The 19,442-nt window shown below is 47.0% G+C and overlaps 1 protein-coding gene across 2 annotated transcripts in view; it reads right to left on the reverse strand.

Annotated features, from left to right (window-relative positions):
* The window catches only part of IL17RD (interleukin 17 receptor D), a 62,222-nt gene extending 43,436 nt beyond the window's left edge, over positions 1-18,786 (reverse strand). For both annotated transcript variants that reach the window (XM_061195443.1, XM_061195442.1), the window contains exon 1: positions 18,626-18,786. In XM_061195443.1, the coding sequence (XP_061051426.1) occupies positions 18,626-18,751 (126 nt within the window). In that variant the 5' untranslated portion in view covers positions 18,752-18,786. The remainder of the gene's footprint in view (positions 1-18,625) is intronic.
* Positions 18,787-19,442: the final 656 nt, after the last annotated feature.

Consider the following 19,442-nt stretch of genomic DNA (forward strand, 5'->3'; position numbering starts at 1 on the left):
ACCCTAAAAGCTCCTGGCCCAGAAGACTAAATAGGTTGAAAGCAATCATTAACAGTAGTGTAATGTTGAAAAAAAAACAAGAGATGCAAGGGGGCCTTTGGCCATGTGGACAAGAGCACGGGAAATGTGAAGGATGGAGGCAGATGGACACACTAGGCACCTCTGGGTAAACACCAGTACATGCAAATCACAATGACAGTGGAGTCGATGCGGCAGGCACACTTGGTAGAAGTAAAGCTATCTGTGTACGAATTTTTTTTTTTTTTGGCCGCACCACGCAGCTTGTGGGCTCTTACTTCCCCGACCAGGGATCGGACCCGCGCCCTCGGCAATCAAAGTATCTTAACCACTGGACCACCGGGGAATTCCCAGTGTACAAATTTTTTAAAAAAAAATCCAAACCTATGCGGAGGACAGACACTTTACTTTTATTAGAGAAAGATCTGCAAAAATGGCCACAGGCTGGGTGTTTTTTCTCGAGACAGATCAAAAACAGGACACCCAGGTGCAAGAGGCAGGAGTCCAGGTGGAAGGGACCGACTCAGTAAGGAAATGGAATGGGTAGGATAGAAATATTATCCTCTGAGTTAAAACTTCAAGTTATCTCAATATAAACAATTCTTAAATTCTTAAGAATAATTCTAGTCTGACTGTCCCATTTTATAGGTAAAGAAACTGAGAGTCAGAGGGGTCACCTGCCCTGTCCACAGTCACACTCAGCTGGCCTGGGATGCCCTCATCTCGCAGGTCACACTGATGTAAATGAGACCATCTAACAGAGTGGCTTCTAGCCCAAGATCAGGATTTGCAAAAGCTGCAGCAAAACAGGATTCATATATATTCTATTCACAGCAAATGTGTGATCAATCCAAAATCAACCTTGGAAAATCTATGTCTGAAGAAAGGTTCGCTAGCCAAATTACTGGTACAAATAGAATTCCCATGATAACGCTTAGATTCAACTATTTTCATAATATGCTATTAAGTGCAAAAGAGTCACTCAATCAATATTCTGATTTTAAAACCCTCATTCACTCACTTAAACGTCTTCCCTAATACTTTTACTGAGCAGCATTTCATCCACACCTCACATTAATACCACCAGACTTAAAAGCACTAAAACTTACTCAGAAGGTAAATCACCAGGTGGAAAGATTCAGTCCCTCTCTAATAAACCCAGAATGAAACAAGTATAAGGTACAACTCAAATAACAAAGTGTAAATAAAAATTATAAATGTCAATATTTTTTAGGATGTGGAAAAATGAGCACACATTAACTGACAGCCGTCTGCCACCAATCATTATAAGTAGTTACTATGTGGTCAGGCACAGAGCTAAATGTTTTAAAGACAGTAACTTATTTAAGTCTCAGAACAATCCTGGGAGATAAACTATTATTGACTCATTTTACAGATGAAGAAATTTGCCCAAGGTCACAATAAATGATAGCAAATGATAGAGCTGGGATTTGTGGACCAAATTTACCCTCTTCTCAAAACACAATTCTTTGTAGTAAATTGGCTCAGTCATTATACAAGGCAGGTTGGTAAACGTGCTGTAAGAGCTATAAAACCTTTGCCCCAGTAATTCCACTTTGGGAAGCGCTATATATGCCAAGGAAACAAACCAAAATGGCAAGGTGGGACAGGAAACCAATCTGCATGAAGATATTCATAGCAGCTTTATAACAGCAATAACTTGGAAATAGCCCAAGTGCTTCATCTATAGGGGAGAGGGGTAGTAAAAGGGGCAGGGGCACACAACATGAAAATATCATATGACCACTAAGAGCAACAAGTCTGTAAACTATGTAAAAACATGGAAATATCTTCGGAAAACAAATGTAAGTAAAAAAGATAATAATAACCATTAAAAATAGTGATTACAACTCTACATCAAAATGTTTCTATATTCAAGAATGGAAGAAGCAGCATTTAATGCTCATTAAGCTCTTTTTTTTTTTTTTTTTTTTTTGCATTAGGCTGAAGTTACCAATTTATAAAGCCAACACAAGGAAACTCTGCTTAAAGATGCTATGATTCAGAATGCCCTTCTCTTCCTGATCTAAAGATGTGAAGTTTTCATATAAAAATAAAAGAATAGCTCTTCTAATTTTAAAGCCCCTTCTCTAAAAAAAATAAGTCCCCCCCTCAGGCTTTCAAGTAAGCCCTACTCTAATATTAACAAAACCTCCTAATTTATAAAAACCCATAGCTCATGAATTTTTTTTTTGTTAGTCATTTAGCAAATTTATTTAAGGACAAATATGTTGACAAACTGGAACATTATTTCTGTCACCATTTGGTCTGCACTAATAAAAGGCCACACTTTCACAATCTCACTCTTTTATAAATGCATTTGGAAAAGTAATGCTGTTTAAGATGGCATAAATCCATGGGGGTGGGGACGTAGGTTTAAGAGTGTCTGAACATATGCCTAGATGGAGGCCGTGTGCTCCATGCCTAAGTGGGAGGTTTGTGCCCAGTTGCCTTTTCATAGCATCTCATTCCCCAAAGGGGAGCAGAATATGCCCACACAGTTTCTTCACCACACCCCGTCCAGGTTGGCAGAGGGACCCAGCAAACCCTCAGCCCAGCCACAAGTACCCCCAACCCTGTCCACACATCGCTCCCCTGAACCCTCCAATGGCTTCCTGTATATCATGTCACCTCAGGGGAACAGAAGTACAATTAAAGAACATACTAACTACTGCATCTTTTAAGATGAATGAGGTTGGGAAGTTGGGGAAGGAAGTGGCCCACAGTTGGCACCCTCTGACTTCTGCACTAGGGGAAGAAAAGCTGACTCCTCCAGTTGGCAAGACTGTTCTCTTCCTGGACCCACCTCACATCACTCTTCTTTCCAAGGTTCCTTTTTCCTCTGTCCTTACCAACCCACGCTGCTGGCCCACGTGCCCATTTTGCTCTCTACTTGGGATGACTTACTATGGTCCCTCAAGCATAAAGGGCTCTTTATGGGCTCTGTGTGCACCTGGCACAGAACCAAAGCCCCCCCCAGTATGGCAATGCCTGCCTCTAAGGCAAACTGTCCAACAGGGCAGCCTCTAGCCATGTGTAGCTATTTAAACTTAACTTGAGTAAATTTAAAATTCAGTCCCACAATTGTGCTGGCCACATTTCATCCACCATGGTTAATAGCTACTGAACTGGCCAGTGCAGGGAAGAACATGTCCATTGTCACAGAAAGTTTTACTGGAGGACCTCCTTACCTGCCTCTGCAATTCCAGGTGGCATTCTCCCACAGCTGGACGACTCTTCCCACCTGACACCTTGGTGATAGCTCAGTTTCATGCAAGCAGCATTTTTTTTTACATGTAAATATGGACTTTTTGGTGTACAGTTCCACGAGTTTATACATATATAAATGTATAATTAGATGTGTAGATGTATACATCGCTGTATCTACCACCACAATCAGCACACAGAACAGTTCCATCATCCCCCCAAAATTCCCTTGTACTGCCCCCTTTGTAGCCAAACCCTTCATCCACCCCCCAAAACCCTGGCAACCACCCATCTGGCAGCTTTTTTAAAAACTCAGATTCCTGGCCTTCCCCTGGAAATCCCACTTAAGCAGGTCTGGGGTGAATCCCGGAATCTCCCACCTCCACGCCCCCTCCCAAGAATGTTCCTCCGGTGATTCTGGAGTTCAGCCAAGTTTGGTAACCTCTGGGGTAAATGCCGAATCCTAGTTTAATTATCTGCAAAGCGCTCGCTGGTATCTAGTCTTGCTTTCTTCCCACCCCCATGAGTTGCTTTGTTGCACATGGCAGACATGGCTGGGTGCTGGGAAGGCAGGGCAAGTTCGCTGCTGGGGGCACAGGCAAGGTAAGAACTCTGGGGCTCTCGTAGTATCTGGCAGAGAGAGGCCTCTCTGAGGCACATGGCCTCCCATCCTAATCCCTTCCTGGCTCTTTGTGCCATGGAATCCTCATCTGGAAAAAAAGGAACCACATCAGAAATAATCGTCTACCTCCGAAGCTCGGTGGAAGTGATGATTTACATAACACGTTCAAAGGCACTGGGCAGCCAGGATGAAAGGTACCTTGCCCCGGATATATCACCACCACCCAGGGCTGCCTCTGAATGGAACGTTCCTCACCCTGTTTACTTGATGGTTGTGGGGGAATCAGGACTCAAGTTACAATAAAATTGCAGCCTTTAAAAAGAAAAAAAATCACGTTTTTTCCTCCTAAATTCGTGATCCCAAGGGCAGGGTACCAAATTCCATCTTTAAAGAGGAATTCGGAAGAGTCAGCATCATCTCAGAAAACCTCCTCTGCTCAGAAAGTAAATAATTACAAGGAGGGTCAACACTCGAGTCTAGCCATTCTCCCGGACTTGTTCCTTCCTGGTCTGCTGAGGATTCCTGGAAAACACTTTGAAAAGTTTTAAGATGATCAAAGGAAAAGAATGGCCAGCCCAAGAAATGCTATCGTTTAACATCACATGTTTATTTAGCCCCACCAAGCCAAAGAGAGAAGATTGTTTGAAAGGGAGAGAATGCCTGCTTAATCAACTAAAAATGCATTCATTACTATGCTATTCACCGCGGCTTTCCTGAAATCAGACACTTTTGCCCCTAGACCATAAGATTGAAGCGATTTGAAATGAAAATATTTCCTGTCCACTGCTTGCCAGTTTCTAGCCCCAGAGTGATATAACAGATGACATCCAGTACAATAAATGCTTTTATTAACCATAAATTTGAGACTGCTTTAGGGATTTGAAGTGTTGGGTTTCATGCTGAAAAAATGTAATGTTATCCACAGACCATCAGTGAGTAACAAAAACAGAGGCACAGGTTATGCTACTTTGATCAAATTATGGCCAAAACAAAAAAATTGTCTTTTGCATTTTAAATAGTAGTTGCATTCAGGGCATATCTTCAAGGAGCATCACCATAGTTTAATCATATGTCTTAGAGAGTTTAATGGAAATTCATCCTGAGTGCAGATTTATAGAACCAGCAGCTTCTGTTAAACAGAAAGGAAATTGAAAAGTGTTATAAGGCTAAGTGAGCTGAGAAATTCAAATACTAAAATGGGACCCCAAAATCAGGGTTTCTCAACCTCAGCACTACTGACATTTTGGGCCATTATTCGGAAAGGTTGACTTGTGCATTTGGGGATGTTTAGCAGCATCCCTGGTCCCTACCCAGGAAATGCCAGTAGCAAACCCCCTCCCAGTTGTGACAACCAAAAGTGTCTCCAGAGATTCCCCAATCACCCCCAATTGAGAACTATTGCTCTAAATCAAATTCTAAGCCTGCTTAGCAAGTGCTGCCTGATTTCTCTTTTTCTAAAGAAAACGTCAGAGCCCAGGGAGTCTCACAGACTCAGCTCCCTGCCCCAGGACTGCCCTCTACACAAAAATGTTTATCCCTGAGTGAGTTCTGAACTCAAAAGCACTCTACACTCCCTCTCCCACCAATACTGATGGTAGCAGAGCCATGGAAACAAGAACCCTCTCCTTGAGCAGGGTAGACTAGACTAAGCAAAGGCAGCCCGCCGCCCTCTCCCGAGGCGCACCCTGGCCCAGCCTTGGTGCCCTGCGTGTACCCCGGCACAGCATCCCTACTACCAGCATCCCGATCGCTGCTTTTCTGGCCTTCTGCTGTCAGGCCACGGAGGCGACCGTGGATTCGGTGCCAGAAAATAAAATGAAAAGCGAGGTTGAACCTCTGCAGCCCATTCTCTGGACACTGAATGTCCCGCTATTACATCTCGGCATGACATTTCACGGCCAGCAGGGGAGGAGGCCTGGTCCTGAAAGCTGAACAAACGACTGGTGCACAGGCCCTCCCGCGCCCTCGCCGGCTCCCTGCACTTATGAATAAAAGATGGAGGGCTTGTCTCTGTCATCTCCCTGGTACCCTGGGAGAATAACAACTTGTCACTTTTTGACGTTTTAACTTACTTTGAAAAATAATCAATATTAACTTTCTGAGTCTTTGGGCTTTAAATCTGGGGTAGGGACAAATAAAAGAAAGAAAAGGCATGTCATGAGGTAGAAGACAGTAATTCAAGTTAAACGAATGAAACTCTGTTAAGGGTCTCTAATAAAATAATTTAGGCAATACACAATCATAGAAGGAGAAGACTGGAAATTGAGGACATGTTTTGAGTGAAGTGGCCTTTTCTGGAAATAAAGTTCATTGTTTTCTTAGCACAAAGGAAAGAAGTGGCTGAGTCTGGGTGTGAGGGAGCACTCAACCGTAAACCTGCCCCGGCCAAGGGGAGGTTATAATAGGAACTCATTCCTGGTCGGTCGCTGAGGGCGACATCTACAACTGTTTGCAAAAAGCCCTGGTGAACAGCAAAAGTCTTAAGCATTCTTGGGCTGCAGCACTCCCAATTTTGAGAGCACAACTGATTTCAAATCGTCTTCAAGGAAATACGTTAAATTACAGGACAGCACAAATGACACCCTGCAGTTTCTTTGGACGCTCAGTAAAGTAAAAGGAAGGCCCTACTGTAAAGCACTGCGTTTTTAAAAAAGACAAATAACACAAGACCAAACTGGGTTAAATCATTAGAAAGGTCTCTATGTACAATTTCAAGTAGAAAAAACATATTTTGCTCTTTGCTAAAACTGTACCTATATTTGTTACCTATTGATATCTAAAATCCAACAATGTCACACTCTCACCTTTAGAGGGATCTTGCCAAAATATTTAACTTGACCCTAATCATGAGGAAACAATCAGAAATCCAAGTTGTGTGACTGTCTATACCACAAGTGACCTCGACTCTTCAGATGTATATGTTATAAAGGATCAAAAAGAAGTGGAGGGACTCCTTTAGATTAAAGGAGACTAAAGAGACAGGAGATGTCTATAAGCAGTGAGTGGCCCTCGTCTGAATCCTGGAAGGTGATTCGGAAAGAAATCATGAAGGATATTTACGAGTACAGCTGAGGTACGTGGGGCAAAGCACTGGTGACTCTAGGCTAAGGGGAAATAGGTGTTCACCCCACTGTTCTTTCAACTTTTCTATAGGTTTGAAATTTTCAGAATCCAAAATATAGGCGAGAGAGTAAAGTGAAGCCCCAGGTACAGCTGACTGGCTGCCTGCTGGTCTGGGTGGGGGCTGGGCAGCAACAGCTTCATCTTCCTGTTTCAGAAAATGTACACCCCAAAGTATAAAGTCTCAATACAGAATAGATTCAGGATTAAAATAAATTTTTTTTAAAAATTTATTTTTTTATTTTTGGCTGCATTTGGTCTTTGTTGCTGCGCGCGGGCTTTTTCTAGCTGCGGTGAGCGGGGGCTACTCTTCGTTGCGGCGCGCGGCCTTCTCATTGCGGTGGCTTCTCTTGCTGTGGAGCACAGGCTCCAGGCATGCAGGCTTCAGTAGCTGTGGCTCGAGGGCTCAGTAGTTGTGGCGAACGGCGGGCTTAGCTGCTCCGCGGCATGTGGGATCTTCCCGGACCAGGGCTCGAACCCGTGTCCCCTGCATTGGCAGACGGATTCTTAACCACTGTGCCACCAGGGAAGTCCCTAAAATAAATTTTTAAAACCCATAGTAGTGTAACTTATTATTCACTTAACTGGGTAGTGGTTGAGGGGGTATGTACACACGGCAGACATTTAAGACATTTAAGTTTCTGCTTTTATAAAAGGCATAGGTCCTTTTTTTTTCCCCAAAGGCAATAGTTTCTTTATTTATGTTTGCGTTGGGTCTTCGTTGCTGTGCGTAGGCTTTCTCTAGTTGCGGTGAGCAAAGGCTTCTCTTGTTGCGGAGCACGGGCTCTAGGCACGTGGGCTTCAGTAGTTGTGCCACGCGGGCTCCGTAGTGCAGGCTCAGTAGTTGTGGCGCACGGGCTTAGTTGTTCCACGGCATGTGGGATCTTCCCAGACCAGGGCTTGAACCCGTGTCTCCTGCATTGGCAGGCAGATCCTTAACCATTGCGCCACCAGGGAAGCTCCCAAGGCACAGGTCCTTTTAAAACCCCTTTATGCCTTTCCCTAAAACTCTTCTGCAATTTATCATTCTCTTTCTCCTCTTATCAGAATTCCTACTAATTTAAAAACTTTTTTAAATGGCTCTTTAAAACTCTCCTGCCTTCCACCCAAACTCTCCCCCATTATCTACCCCAGTCTTTTTTTAATGAGATAAAAGCAATGATTACCCTAATCTCCAACTTGAAAACTGTGCACTTAAAGGGAAAAAAAAGAAAAGTGTGACCCTTTAAGTAAAAGGAAGAAAGCTCAGTAGATGGGAAATGTGCTCAAGTGAAAAGATGTTGGGATAGAATTTCTGTGTCTCAAGCTTCAAAACCCAGGGAGGAGAACAATGAGGCAGCCTGCGTGTCCAGAGCAGCCCTGAGAGACCTGGTTGGCAGTCACCTTGGGCGCGCCAGACACTGGGAACCCACCACTCCAGCCCCCCCTGCAGCAGTCTTCAGGCAGCACAACCAGATGTTACATTTTCTCTGCTTAATTTTGGTAAAACTCCATGACCTCTTTCTCAAATTAAAAAGGCAATGCTATTTTTTTAAACCACAGGAGCTATCTTTAGTGAACCCTTCTAAGGATTTCATTAATTCATAGCCAGCCAACCAGGACTTTTCCCACAGTCTCCCACAAAAAAGCCCGGGAAGTCACTGATTGCTTGGCTGGATCTGAATATGAGCAGAGGTAAGATCAGAAATATCTAGTTCCTCCCACAGGGAGGCAAGGCATGAAAATCAAAGCTGGGCAAAAACTCATTACCACAGCTGGCCGGCAAACCCACAGCCCTGGAAAGGCGGCAAAGAGCATCTTTGATTCTGGATGGACCCTCTAGTGACTTCAGAAAATGAAAGGCATTCACAACCAGAGGGGACCGAAAGAAAATGAGACCTGTACCTCTGTTAAAAAGACCAAGCTGTCAAACCACCTAAGGGCTGCTGCCAGGGAGTGAGAGTCATTCATTCACTTTGTTTCCTAAAGTCCAAAACCAAGATGCTTAGTTAGCGCTTAGCAGTCATTTTTTACATTTTTTTCATCCACAGTGCAGCGCAACCTGGACAGTCCAAACATCCCCTCTTCAAGCAACCAACACTTTGCAAACTGTGATTCCCATCCAGTACCAGCCCTAACCACTGCCTCTCTCATTCCCTGGGAATCTGTCCTGCAGCCTAGCAGTTGGCCAGTATGAGGACACAGTGCCAATAAACTGTGGTGTGAATGAAGGCGAGCATATTTTCATGCTACTCTCAGCACCTAATGCCACATGATGCACCAATGTTAAGAAAACATAAGTAAAACCAACTATACTTCAATAAAAATAAAATTTTTTTAAAAATAGAACATACGTAACTATAGAACTTCAGAGAAAACTGTCATTACAATTGCTCGCCTTACATGTCACCTCCTCAGAGAGGCCACCGAGCTCGCCCGCTCTCATCACCCCATTTTAATTTCCTTCAGAGCACTTAGTCACACATAGGGAGAACCTACTATGTGCAGCCACTAATCTCCTGGTGCAGCAGGGAACGAAGCAGATCAAGGACCTGCCCTCAGGGAGCTGATAGTGCAGTGAAGGAGATGGACAGACAGACAAGAAAACACTCTTGTGTGTTTCATGGTAAAAAATTTTGTGGAGAAAACTCAAGTGAAGAAAAGAGGTGAGCGAGACAGCAGCGGTTGCTATTTTAAATAGAGCAGGTCTGGTAGTTTGTTATCCTATTTGTCTCCCTTACTACAATCTAAGCTCCAGAAACCAGGCCACACACATAGAAAATGCCAAATACTCACTGAATGAAGGAATGGCTGCTGAGGGTCACTCCTATCAAGCCATTCATCTGCTGGAGAAACCTTCCAAGCCTCACCATCCGTGACAAGTACATGCAGGCAAAATTCAAGGCACCCCTTTATCTAGTCCCAGCCTCCATCTTCAGCCTTCTTGTTTCCACTGCCTCCAATGAGCCACCCTCCTCCAGCTTTATCCATATCTTTCTTTTTGTTTTTTTCCTTTCCTTTTTTTTTTGGCCGCGCCTTGCAGCTTGCAGGATCTCAGTTCCCCAGCCAGGGATGGAAACCGGGCCCCACAGTGGAAGTGCCGAGTCCTAACCACTGGACCGCCAGGGAATTCCCACCCACATCTTTCTTTCTGCCCAAACTGTCCCCACCTCCTGGCTTCACTCGCCAGAGGCCCCACTCAAAGTCCCCCCGGTGAGGCCAGTCTTCTTCAGCCATCTAATCCCTCCCTCTAAGCCTCCTCTGAACCGTCCAAATTAAGTGTCTTCTTCACAAGCAAATCAAGATTCCCCTTCTTCACTGCATCACTGCAAAAGACTGAATGCATCCCACTAAATCTGGAGGCATGATGGGACGAGTCTGACTTTACTAAATGTAGGCTTCCTGGCAAAGGTGAAATTCACACAGGGAGCCTAGGAGGCTTTGTGGAGAAGCCTCCCGGGGAAAGGTGGGCCTCCTCCAAAGCAGGGGAAACTGAGGCAGAGCAAGTAGCCAGAGTTACTGGGAACCAACTGAGACGTGGGCTAAAAAGCCAGAGTTCCAAAGCTGGGCGCCCAGCAGCACCTCAGACATTTGCTCCTCATTACCCTGCTTCTCACACTGGCAAGTGCAGAAGATGCAATGTTCTGGGACGAGGAGCGGCAGGAACCGTGGTTCATGCTACTCTGGGAGGAGTGGACAAAGCAGAGCGAGGACGGCGAGTTCCCTGTACCATGGAGTCCTTCCTGCATCTCGCTGTCTCTGAGCCCCCATGCCTCTGTCTCGCAGCCCCGCCTGGATAGGAAGCCACTGCAGACAGGGGCCTGCTCCTACTCCGCTTTGTGTTTTCCCAGAAAACGTAACTACAGTTTAACCACGGCCTGACACAGTAGCTGCTCTTGCCTCCTCACACCAAATAAGTCTTTGTGAACTTCAGATATGGAGCAGTTACAACAAATTGTAACCATGCGAGGGCCTGGGCCCCACCCAGAGCAAATGTGCCCCATCCAGAGGATGGAGGCGATAAGCTGTCACTCAACAGGGACCATGCTCAGGCTGACTGCTCCTGCATTTGGTCCGGACTGCATTGCATTTTCCTCAGATAAAAGGGGAAGAAACCCTTTTCAGGAGAAGAGAAACCAGAAATCACCTGGACAGAATAAAATCACAGAGAACCATATGGCGCATCTCAGGAAAATGTACCTCTTCTTTACAAGGAAACCCTCCCTCTATCCCCATCAGCCCTCCCACTGGCAAGTAAAACAGTCCAGCTCAGAACAGAAGTCTGGGGCCACAGCCAGCATTTTTTAAAGGGTTACCATTCATTGGGGGGAAAATCTACAAAACTGACAAAACAGAACACTTGGAAAAACTCCTAGTTTTTAAGGGAATAAAGGACTTTCAAAATCTAAAAAAGTTATAGTTAAAGCCTAATCCCTTATGATTTCAAAAGGATTCATTTGAAGTATTCATTCAATGTGTGAAAGGTAAATATCCATCTGAACATTTTAATTAGTTATCAATTTCCATTCTCTTTTCAAAGTCACTGCTTCAATTTTATAGGCATTTCTGATAAGTTCAAGCAAGCTCCCCTACAATGTAGTAATTTTAATGAAAAGCCTCATGGTTAATGTCTATTAGATCAGGTTTGGAATGAAGATACAATAAAATTATAATTTATTAAACTTCCCACAATACCTGCCATCTGTCCTGCCGTTTCAACTTTTAATGTACCAGACTTATGCAAATAAGACATTAGGTTTACTATAAAACAAATTCTTCTTAAAAGTGCGTAGTAAAGGTAGTTTGCATTTACCCTATTAAATCCCACAATTTACAGGCCAACTTCCGTTTTAGAAGAGAATTACATGTGTGTTCACATCACATCTTTATTTTGTCATCCATCCAGTGATTTGTTGAGGACAGCTGGTACCTATTAAGTCCCCCCTTTAAATGTTGTAGCCTTAATTAGCTACATCCACCTTCCCCCAACATTTCCAAACAAGGAACCAAAGAAAAGGAAAGCTGTTTTTATCATGGATGGTTTGAACAATGGAGTTGCAAATGTTAAAATAATAGTCTTGGGCTTCCCTGGTGGTGCCGTGGTTTAGAATCCACCTTCCAGCGCAGGGGACACGGGTTCGAGCCCTGGTCAGGGAAGATCCCACATGCCGTGGAGCAACTAAGCCCCTGCGCCACAACTACTGAGCCTGCACTCTAGAGCCCGCGAGCCACAACTACTGAAGCCTGCGTGCTTAGAGCCCGTGCTCCTCAACAAGAGAAGCCACTGCAATGAGAAGCCCGCACACCCCAACGAAGAGTAGCCCCCGCTCGCCGCAACTAGAGAAAGCCCGCGTGCAGCAACAAAGACCCAACGCAGCCAAAAAATATATATATATAATAAATAAATTAAAAAAAAATAATAGTCTTCATTAGAGACTAACTAGTTATTCCATTTTTAAGTCCCTTCAGAAGAAACAGGGTACAGATGGAGTTTAAATGTCAGTCTTTGTTACTCAGGTAATTTTTCAATTGTTCAATTTTTAGTTTCATGCCTCATGTTAATAATTAAACCATTCCCAGATACTGCTCGGGAAAGCATGAGGGACAGTCTTCCCAGATATATTCTTGGTATTCTTTAAGCTATAAACGTTTTACTTGGGCTTCTGAACACGTGAGAACAAGCAGACAGAATCTGCAAGCAGAGAATAAGCCAAGTATGGTTTTCTATGAATAGACATCATGCTCTTCCCAGACACTGAAGAGTTCCCAACTCACACAATGAGAAATTCAGTTGATCAAATTGCTTTAACCTGCCGTATGTAGATGAAACGCACACTAATTTGGTTACAATTTAGGCTTCCCTTCTTAAAAAAAACAAAATGCATTCAGGGCTTTAAGTGTGAATGACATCAACAGGCTAAATTCTGAGCAAGATAAGGAGCCATGTCAATGAATCCCGCTTAGATTGGGTTTCTTCTTAGAGACCTGCTCCAGCTTTAATCTGCAGTAAGACTATCTGTTTCAATAGGATGTGATCACTCCTGGGCTTGTGTCTTTTCAATCAGCCGGTGGCCCTGCCGGGTTTAGAGTGGCAGAGAGGAAGTGGCCTGTGGTTAAACAGAGGAAATACCAAGGCATTTTAATAGAGCAAATAGTCTACTTCCCACAGGGAAGAGCTTCAAAGGCCCCAGGCCCTGGAGGAGACAATGTGTCACGGGGCCATCAGTCACCTAATCGTGTGTCAGGCCCATTCAGAATATCCTGGCGGCCAAGACAAACACTGCCCAGGAGGACATTGCCTCCCACCAGCCAGGCAAGTTGGGCTGCCTGGAGATGGGGCCTGTGGCACCAAAACAGACAGGTCCCTTGGGCTTGCTGAGGGCAGAAGGACCTCAAATTTGGGGGAGATGTGAAACGTAAATGGTCTTGGCTGCCGGAGTAGGGTGGCAGGAGAGAGGTCTGCTCCAGAGGCGCTGTCCCCCCCTCTAGCCTGTCAAGTTCTGGGGATACCTGAGCCCCTGCCTCAGCCCATTCTCTTACAAATTGAGGGTGGGGGACCCAAGCTTCCAGAAGCCTAAAAACCCATCCATCGGGGCAGACACAAGAGGCAGCAAGGAATGAAAGGAACAATTAATTGTTGACTGGGTGGCCCCAGCAGCAGCAGACATCTGCCGGGGCACGGTATGTGAAAAGTTCAGGGACTGATGAGGGAAAGACAGTTTGAAAACTTTTTTAAAAGGAAAAAAAAAAAAACACACACACACATTTTAGGCCAAATGAAGCATGAAAAATACTCAAATTAAAATAAAGACTTAAAAAAGCATTAGCTGTTCTTGCCTTTGTAAGGAAGCCATCTGTAAAGTTTGAATGGCTGAGGATATGATTTGGATCCTACCCTACTCTTTCCTGAGACTGTTTTCCAGACAGGCCCAGCTGTTCTGGGGAGGAACCCAGTGGAAGCGTCGGGTCCGCTTCACCCCCAGCCTCCTCTTTAACCCCAAGCCAGAGACACCCACCCAAAACGACTGGCTCCCCAGGTCCGCCTTCAGCCAGCCTCACCCCTGCCATTTTCCAGAGCTCAGACAAAGTCTCCACTTTACATTCTCAAAGTCCAGTGAAGTAATTTCAAGTCAAGCTCTGATTTTAAATGTTTAGAATGTGGCTTCTCGCCTCCTTCTTGTGATCACAGAAGCCCTGTCTCCTAAAGCAATGATTCTCACCGTTGAGAGCATCACAGGAGCTTGTTAAAATGTCAGTTCCTGGGCCCCATCTCACTCCCATTCTGGTCCCATTGGCCTTGAATCTGCATTTTAACGAGCTCCCGAGGCAATCCCAATACTGGAAGCCCCTGGACTTCACTATGAGAAATCATGTTTGGAAGGAAATGGTGCCTCAGTCGGAACTTAGTTGCTGGTCTCATTCACCCAGCTGTATCCCCGAGTTAATAACTAGCACAATGCCCCAGGCACTGCAGGGGCTCCGGGTCCATTGGATGGATGGGGGAGGGGAGAGAAGGGAGGGCTGCTCAAGAAAGATGGACCCCGGCCAAAGGATTCCCAAATTAACATAGCAAAACAGGCTGGAAGAAAGCATCACACTTCTTATAAAAATGTTTCTCTGAAAATGTGTCAACCAGGGCTGACTCATTTTTAACCAAGAATTCTGTAAAAGACACAAGAGCATGTGTAACATGGACAACACGGCCACAGGACAGGCAGACCAGATGCAGGCTTGAGAGCCACGAGCTGCAAGTGAATGAAAACACATCCAATTCAGAATTAAATAAACATGGCTGGGCCCGCAGCCAAGGAGAGTTCTTGGATTGGACTTTTATCAGGAACCTAAATTTTAATCAGCTGGAACTTCTTCTTTTCCAAGTACCACCCTATTCCTTCCTACCTTTAGAGATGAAGTATTTGCCTTAAATGGGAAACTTGCACTTCATTGTAAAGACGATACCAGCATTCTGGCTTCCTGAATTCCTGAAGGAACAGACTTTGGTGGGGGAAGGGGGGGAGAGTGGAAATTGTGTTTCAGGGATAATAGACCAGGGAAGGTGTACCTCATCTAGGTAAGAAGGCAAGAAATGTTCCCTCCTTCTCCACTGCAGGAAAAGTCACTAAATAAAAACCTGTGGGAATAGATTCCTAATTTCTTGTTCCATAAATAGGCTTCTCAAACAACCAGCAAGGCAAGAGGAGGGGAAAAAACCTCAGTGCAAGTGACCAACATAAAGTTACCCATCACAAACAAAACCATTCCACTTCCAAGAAGCAAGCAGTTAAGACTCAGTGTAAATGAGGATGCTGGCCCCTCTGGAAGTTTTACAACTTGTTACTTCTTTGTGAAAACTGTATTTATTACTCAAAGAGCAACTTTACCTGGCAAGAGCCCTAAGAGACTTTTTTTTTTAAAAAAAAAACTAGTCGAGGAAGTGAGCCCACAATTCATTTCTAAAACACTGCGCTGTGTTCAAGATGGTATCGGCCCCTTAATTGCCCCGCTAATAATGGGGAGGTTGTGAAATCTGACCACTTAGACCAGGCTGGCTCCACTGAGAGCAGCCCCGAAGGGAGGGTTACAGCTGCTGAGGGTTAGCTGGCTCCAGTCACCTTGCAAGTCCTGGGAAATTACACATTCCTGCAGGGGCAAGAGTTCCTGGAACAACCTCTCCCTGGAGAGCCAGGGGGTCAATCGCTCAGCTCCTCTCCAGCACCCAGATCCTGCCCCTCCTGAGGGCTCACTTCTCTACCCTGCTGTGCCTCCACCTTCTCAGGTTCCGTGTGATGTAGACCCACAGGAAGCCCTCTCTTGCTTGCATCACACATCACCGACCCTTATTCTTATATGTTAACATAGCCCCAACTAGACTGTAAGCAACCTCAGAACTGAGACTAAGTACTATGGGCTGAACACCCACTAACTGGTAGGGGACTCGGACATGAATCAAATACCCAAGTAACTGTACACCAGTACTTACTGGGCAGCCCTCTGACAGAGCAACTTCTGTAAAAACTTACCTAGGGAGGTAGGGGCAGAGGAGGCTTCCTGCAGGAAGTGATGCTGGAGCTGAGAGGGGAGGCGGAGAGGTAAAGAGAAGGAACACAGGCGGGAGCAGCATGTACAAAAGCCCACTGCGGAGAAGACACTAGAGCTCACTGCTCTGATCGTGACCCTTCCCCCACCCCCCTGCTTAAAATCTATCACTTCATACAGGATTTAGCAGGAAGGCTGCAGGGTCTAATTGGGTTCAGCCAAGATTTACAGGGCTCCAGGCTCTGAGCTCACCAACATGAGGTTAAGCGTCTGGCTAAAGAAACTAGTCTGAAGACACAGATGTGAACAAATACTGACGATGTAGTCTGGTGAGAACCAAAGGCAAGGACCTGCAGGAGAAGGCGAAGCAAGGGGAATGGCATTCAGAGGGCTTCCTTGAGGAGGCATCACCTGAGCTGAGTCTTAGGCCAAGCAGGGGGTCCTCAGGGGAGGAAAAGCTATCCCAGGAGCAGGGAAAAAGCATGCCTCGGCAGCATGAGGGGCACAGGAGTTAGGGAGCAGGGTGGGAGGGCCAGGGGCTGAAGTTGGAAAGGTGAGTGTAAGGCAGGTGGAGAAGCTGGGTCAGGGAAAGCTGGTGGCTCCATCAGATGCATCAAAAGGCCAGTCCAGGAGGGAAGGAGCCACGTATCAGGTTGGGAAGAGCCTAGAATGCAGGAGATGGCCCTGAGGCTTCCATGCTCATTCAAAAAGTAGGTGAAGATGACCCCAAGGAAAGGACTGTGAGGCCAAGGTAGGAGCTGTTGAGAAGGTCACCCCCAGCATGAATGTGAAGCCACTGGGATGAGGGCCACCACTAATCCTGTGGGTGTGCAGGTTTAGGGGCGAACACATTCCCACAGAGAGCACAAAACCGCCAGCTTGGCTCCTCTGGGGCCCGGCTATACCCACAGCATTAAAACTTCACAAGGTCTGTGCACTGACACGTGAAGCCACCTGGGCAATTGCAGAAAAACAGCAAATTGGGCTGATCCACCTAGGCCGTCTTAGGAAAGTTCAGAATAAAATATCTGTGATGCTGTTATTCAAAAGCCAACACAGCAGTTTAGATCCAGAAAATTTACGATTGGTAAGTCAACATGGGAAAGGCTTAAGGAAAACTTTCTGATCTAAAAACTGAGGAAAACTTGGTATCTATTGAAAAAAAAACAACAACAACAAGAGTAGTGGTATTTTTACTAAAATGGGACAGAGTAAGAAAATGTGATGTTTTACTCAAATCGGAAGGTTACGTTCACTATGGGGTTGGTGAGAGGGTGGGTTATAGCTGTCTATAGCACAGCTATTGGGTTTGAAGACATTTCAGCTACTTGGTTCATACCTCATTTTCTGCACTGTGTTTCTCTGAATGCGGCGCAAGTGAGCTGGAGGCACCAGCCTGTGCCCCTAAAGGGGTGTCAGGTTCTAGGCCTCGACTGCTTGAGGTCGTTCAGAGCACCCCACAAGAGGTGGGTGGATGTTGTTCGAAGAGAACTACCCCATACCCATCCCTCAGAGCAGTAGTGCCAGGGAAACTAGGAAATCCCATTTACTCCTGTTTTCCAGGTGAAGAAATTGAGGCTCATGGCTGCCCAGGAGAAGAGCCAAGGTCATGTTCCACGGCTGCCTGAGTGCAAAGCCGGTGTCCCCTCCACAAGGCTGAAGGCCGTGAGTGCCCTGACACCAGGCTGGCCCTGGCTTGGGTGGGAGGGGTGCTGGGCAGATGGACGCAGTCTCCAGGTCCTCCGGCCGCCCAAGCCCAGGAGCCCTGATAGAAACTCGGGATGGCAGCGTCCCCGCGCACACCCCCCTCCCCATGTCCCACCGCCCAGATGGCATCGAAGAAGCGCTGGGTTAGGGGCAGAGGGCTCCAAGCACAGGACAAAGTCGGTGCACCCCTCCAGTCTCGTCTCGGGCACCTGCCCGAGGGGACAAGCTCATTCCTCCCTTTGGCCACGAAAAATATCCTCAACTCAAGCTGGATGGCGGTGGAGGTGGGGGCGGTTATCCGTGAGACCGTTCGAAGGGCTGGATGCGGGAGCAAAATCGACCAGCAAGTCAGGAGTCTGAGGTGGGGTTGAAAGTAGGGTAAGACGGCCCGGCCCAGAAGGAACAAAGCGGCCCCGAAAGGCGGGGGGGCGCACCCCTCCCCAGCACTCAGGGTCCCCTGCCTGGCAATCCCGGGCTTTTGCAGAGCTGTGGACCGGAGGTCCGGAAGAAGACCCCCACTCCCGTTCCAAAGCGCCCCCCACGCGAACAGCTCGGAGGATCCCAGCCCGGGGCCCTGTGCCCTGAGGGGGAGGAGGTCCCGGGGCTGGAACAAAGGGTGGGGCGCCCCCCTCCGGCCCCACGCCGGGCGCCCCTCTCGCCCGCCCTCCTGGAGCCGGACCCCGGCCGGTGGCCGCGCCTCATTAGCAACACAAAGCCGGGGTCGGGCGGCCTCTTTCAACCCAGCCGAGGCAGACGAGCGCCCCGGGAGGGAGGCAGGAGGGCGGGAGCAGCGGGATCCCAGCCCCACCGCGCACTCTGCGGAGAGCAGGCAAGTCGACGCGGGCGCCACTGCCCGCGAGCACCTGTGCCCCCGCGCTTTAGGGGACAGCGAGAAACTCGCTGTCCTCTCCTTACCCTCCAGCCACAGGTGTCGGCGCCCCGCGTTCTGCTGGAGCCGCCTGCGGCCACTGCCAGCTGGGAGCCGTTGAGGCAGGCGTTGACTGTGAAGAAGACAGAGCAGAGCTGCAGCCACGGGGCCATGGCCGTGCGCTCACCCAGCCCGGCCCTACTCTGCTGCCCGGCCGCCTGCCGCTGGCCAGCCCTGAGTGGGCGGTGGCGCTGGCGGCCGCGGCAGAGCTGGCGGCACCACCGAGCATGCGCTGCGGGCCCTTGCCCCGCCCCTTCTCTCCGGGGCCCGCCCCTAGCCTCGACGCTCAGGTTTGGGCCCCGCCCCCAAGTCTGGCCCTTCCTCCTGGCCCCGCCCCGACCTCTAAGCCACGCCCCCACAGCCCATCTCCGAGTGACTTTGAGAAGCCTGCAGCTGCAGTTTTTTCCCCTCACCTGAGAGGTCTTTTTTTTTTTTTAATCCAGGGATTTTTCCACGTAATGCCTGCTCCCTGCAAAACTCGGGAAAACAAACCAAAAAAAATGATAATAATAGTTAAAATAATAATTTACAAGCGCCTATTTGCCAGTCCTCTTCTTGAATCCTCTCAAACACACCTGAAAGTGTCAGTAGTATTGTTATCCCAGTTTTCAGCGCAGAAAAGCTAGGGTAATGTGGTGGTTAGAGAAATCCTGGCTGGGACCTCGGACAAATGACTAGCTCTCTCCCCATTATTGTTCCCTCCCCCTGTAAACTGGAATAACAGAGTAAGTAAGTGTCTTAGTCTGGGGAGGATTCTATTGGTTAACACATAACAAGCATTCAACAAGTGCTACAATCTACTGT

Source organism: Eubalaena glacialis, chromosome 7, assembly GCF_028564815.1.
Source record: "Eubalaena glacialis isolate mEubGla1 chromosome 7, mEubGla1.1.hap2.+ XY, whole genome shotgun sequence".
In the NCBI taxonomy this organism is placed as follows: Eukaryota; Metazoa; Chordata; class Mammalia; order Artiodactyla; family Balaenidae; genus Eubalaena; species Eubalaena glacialis.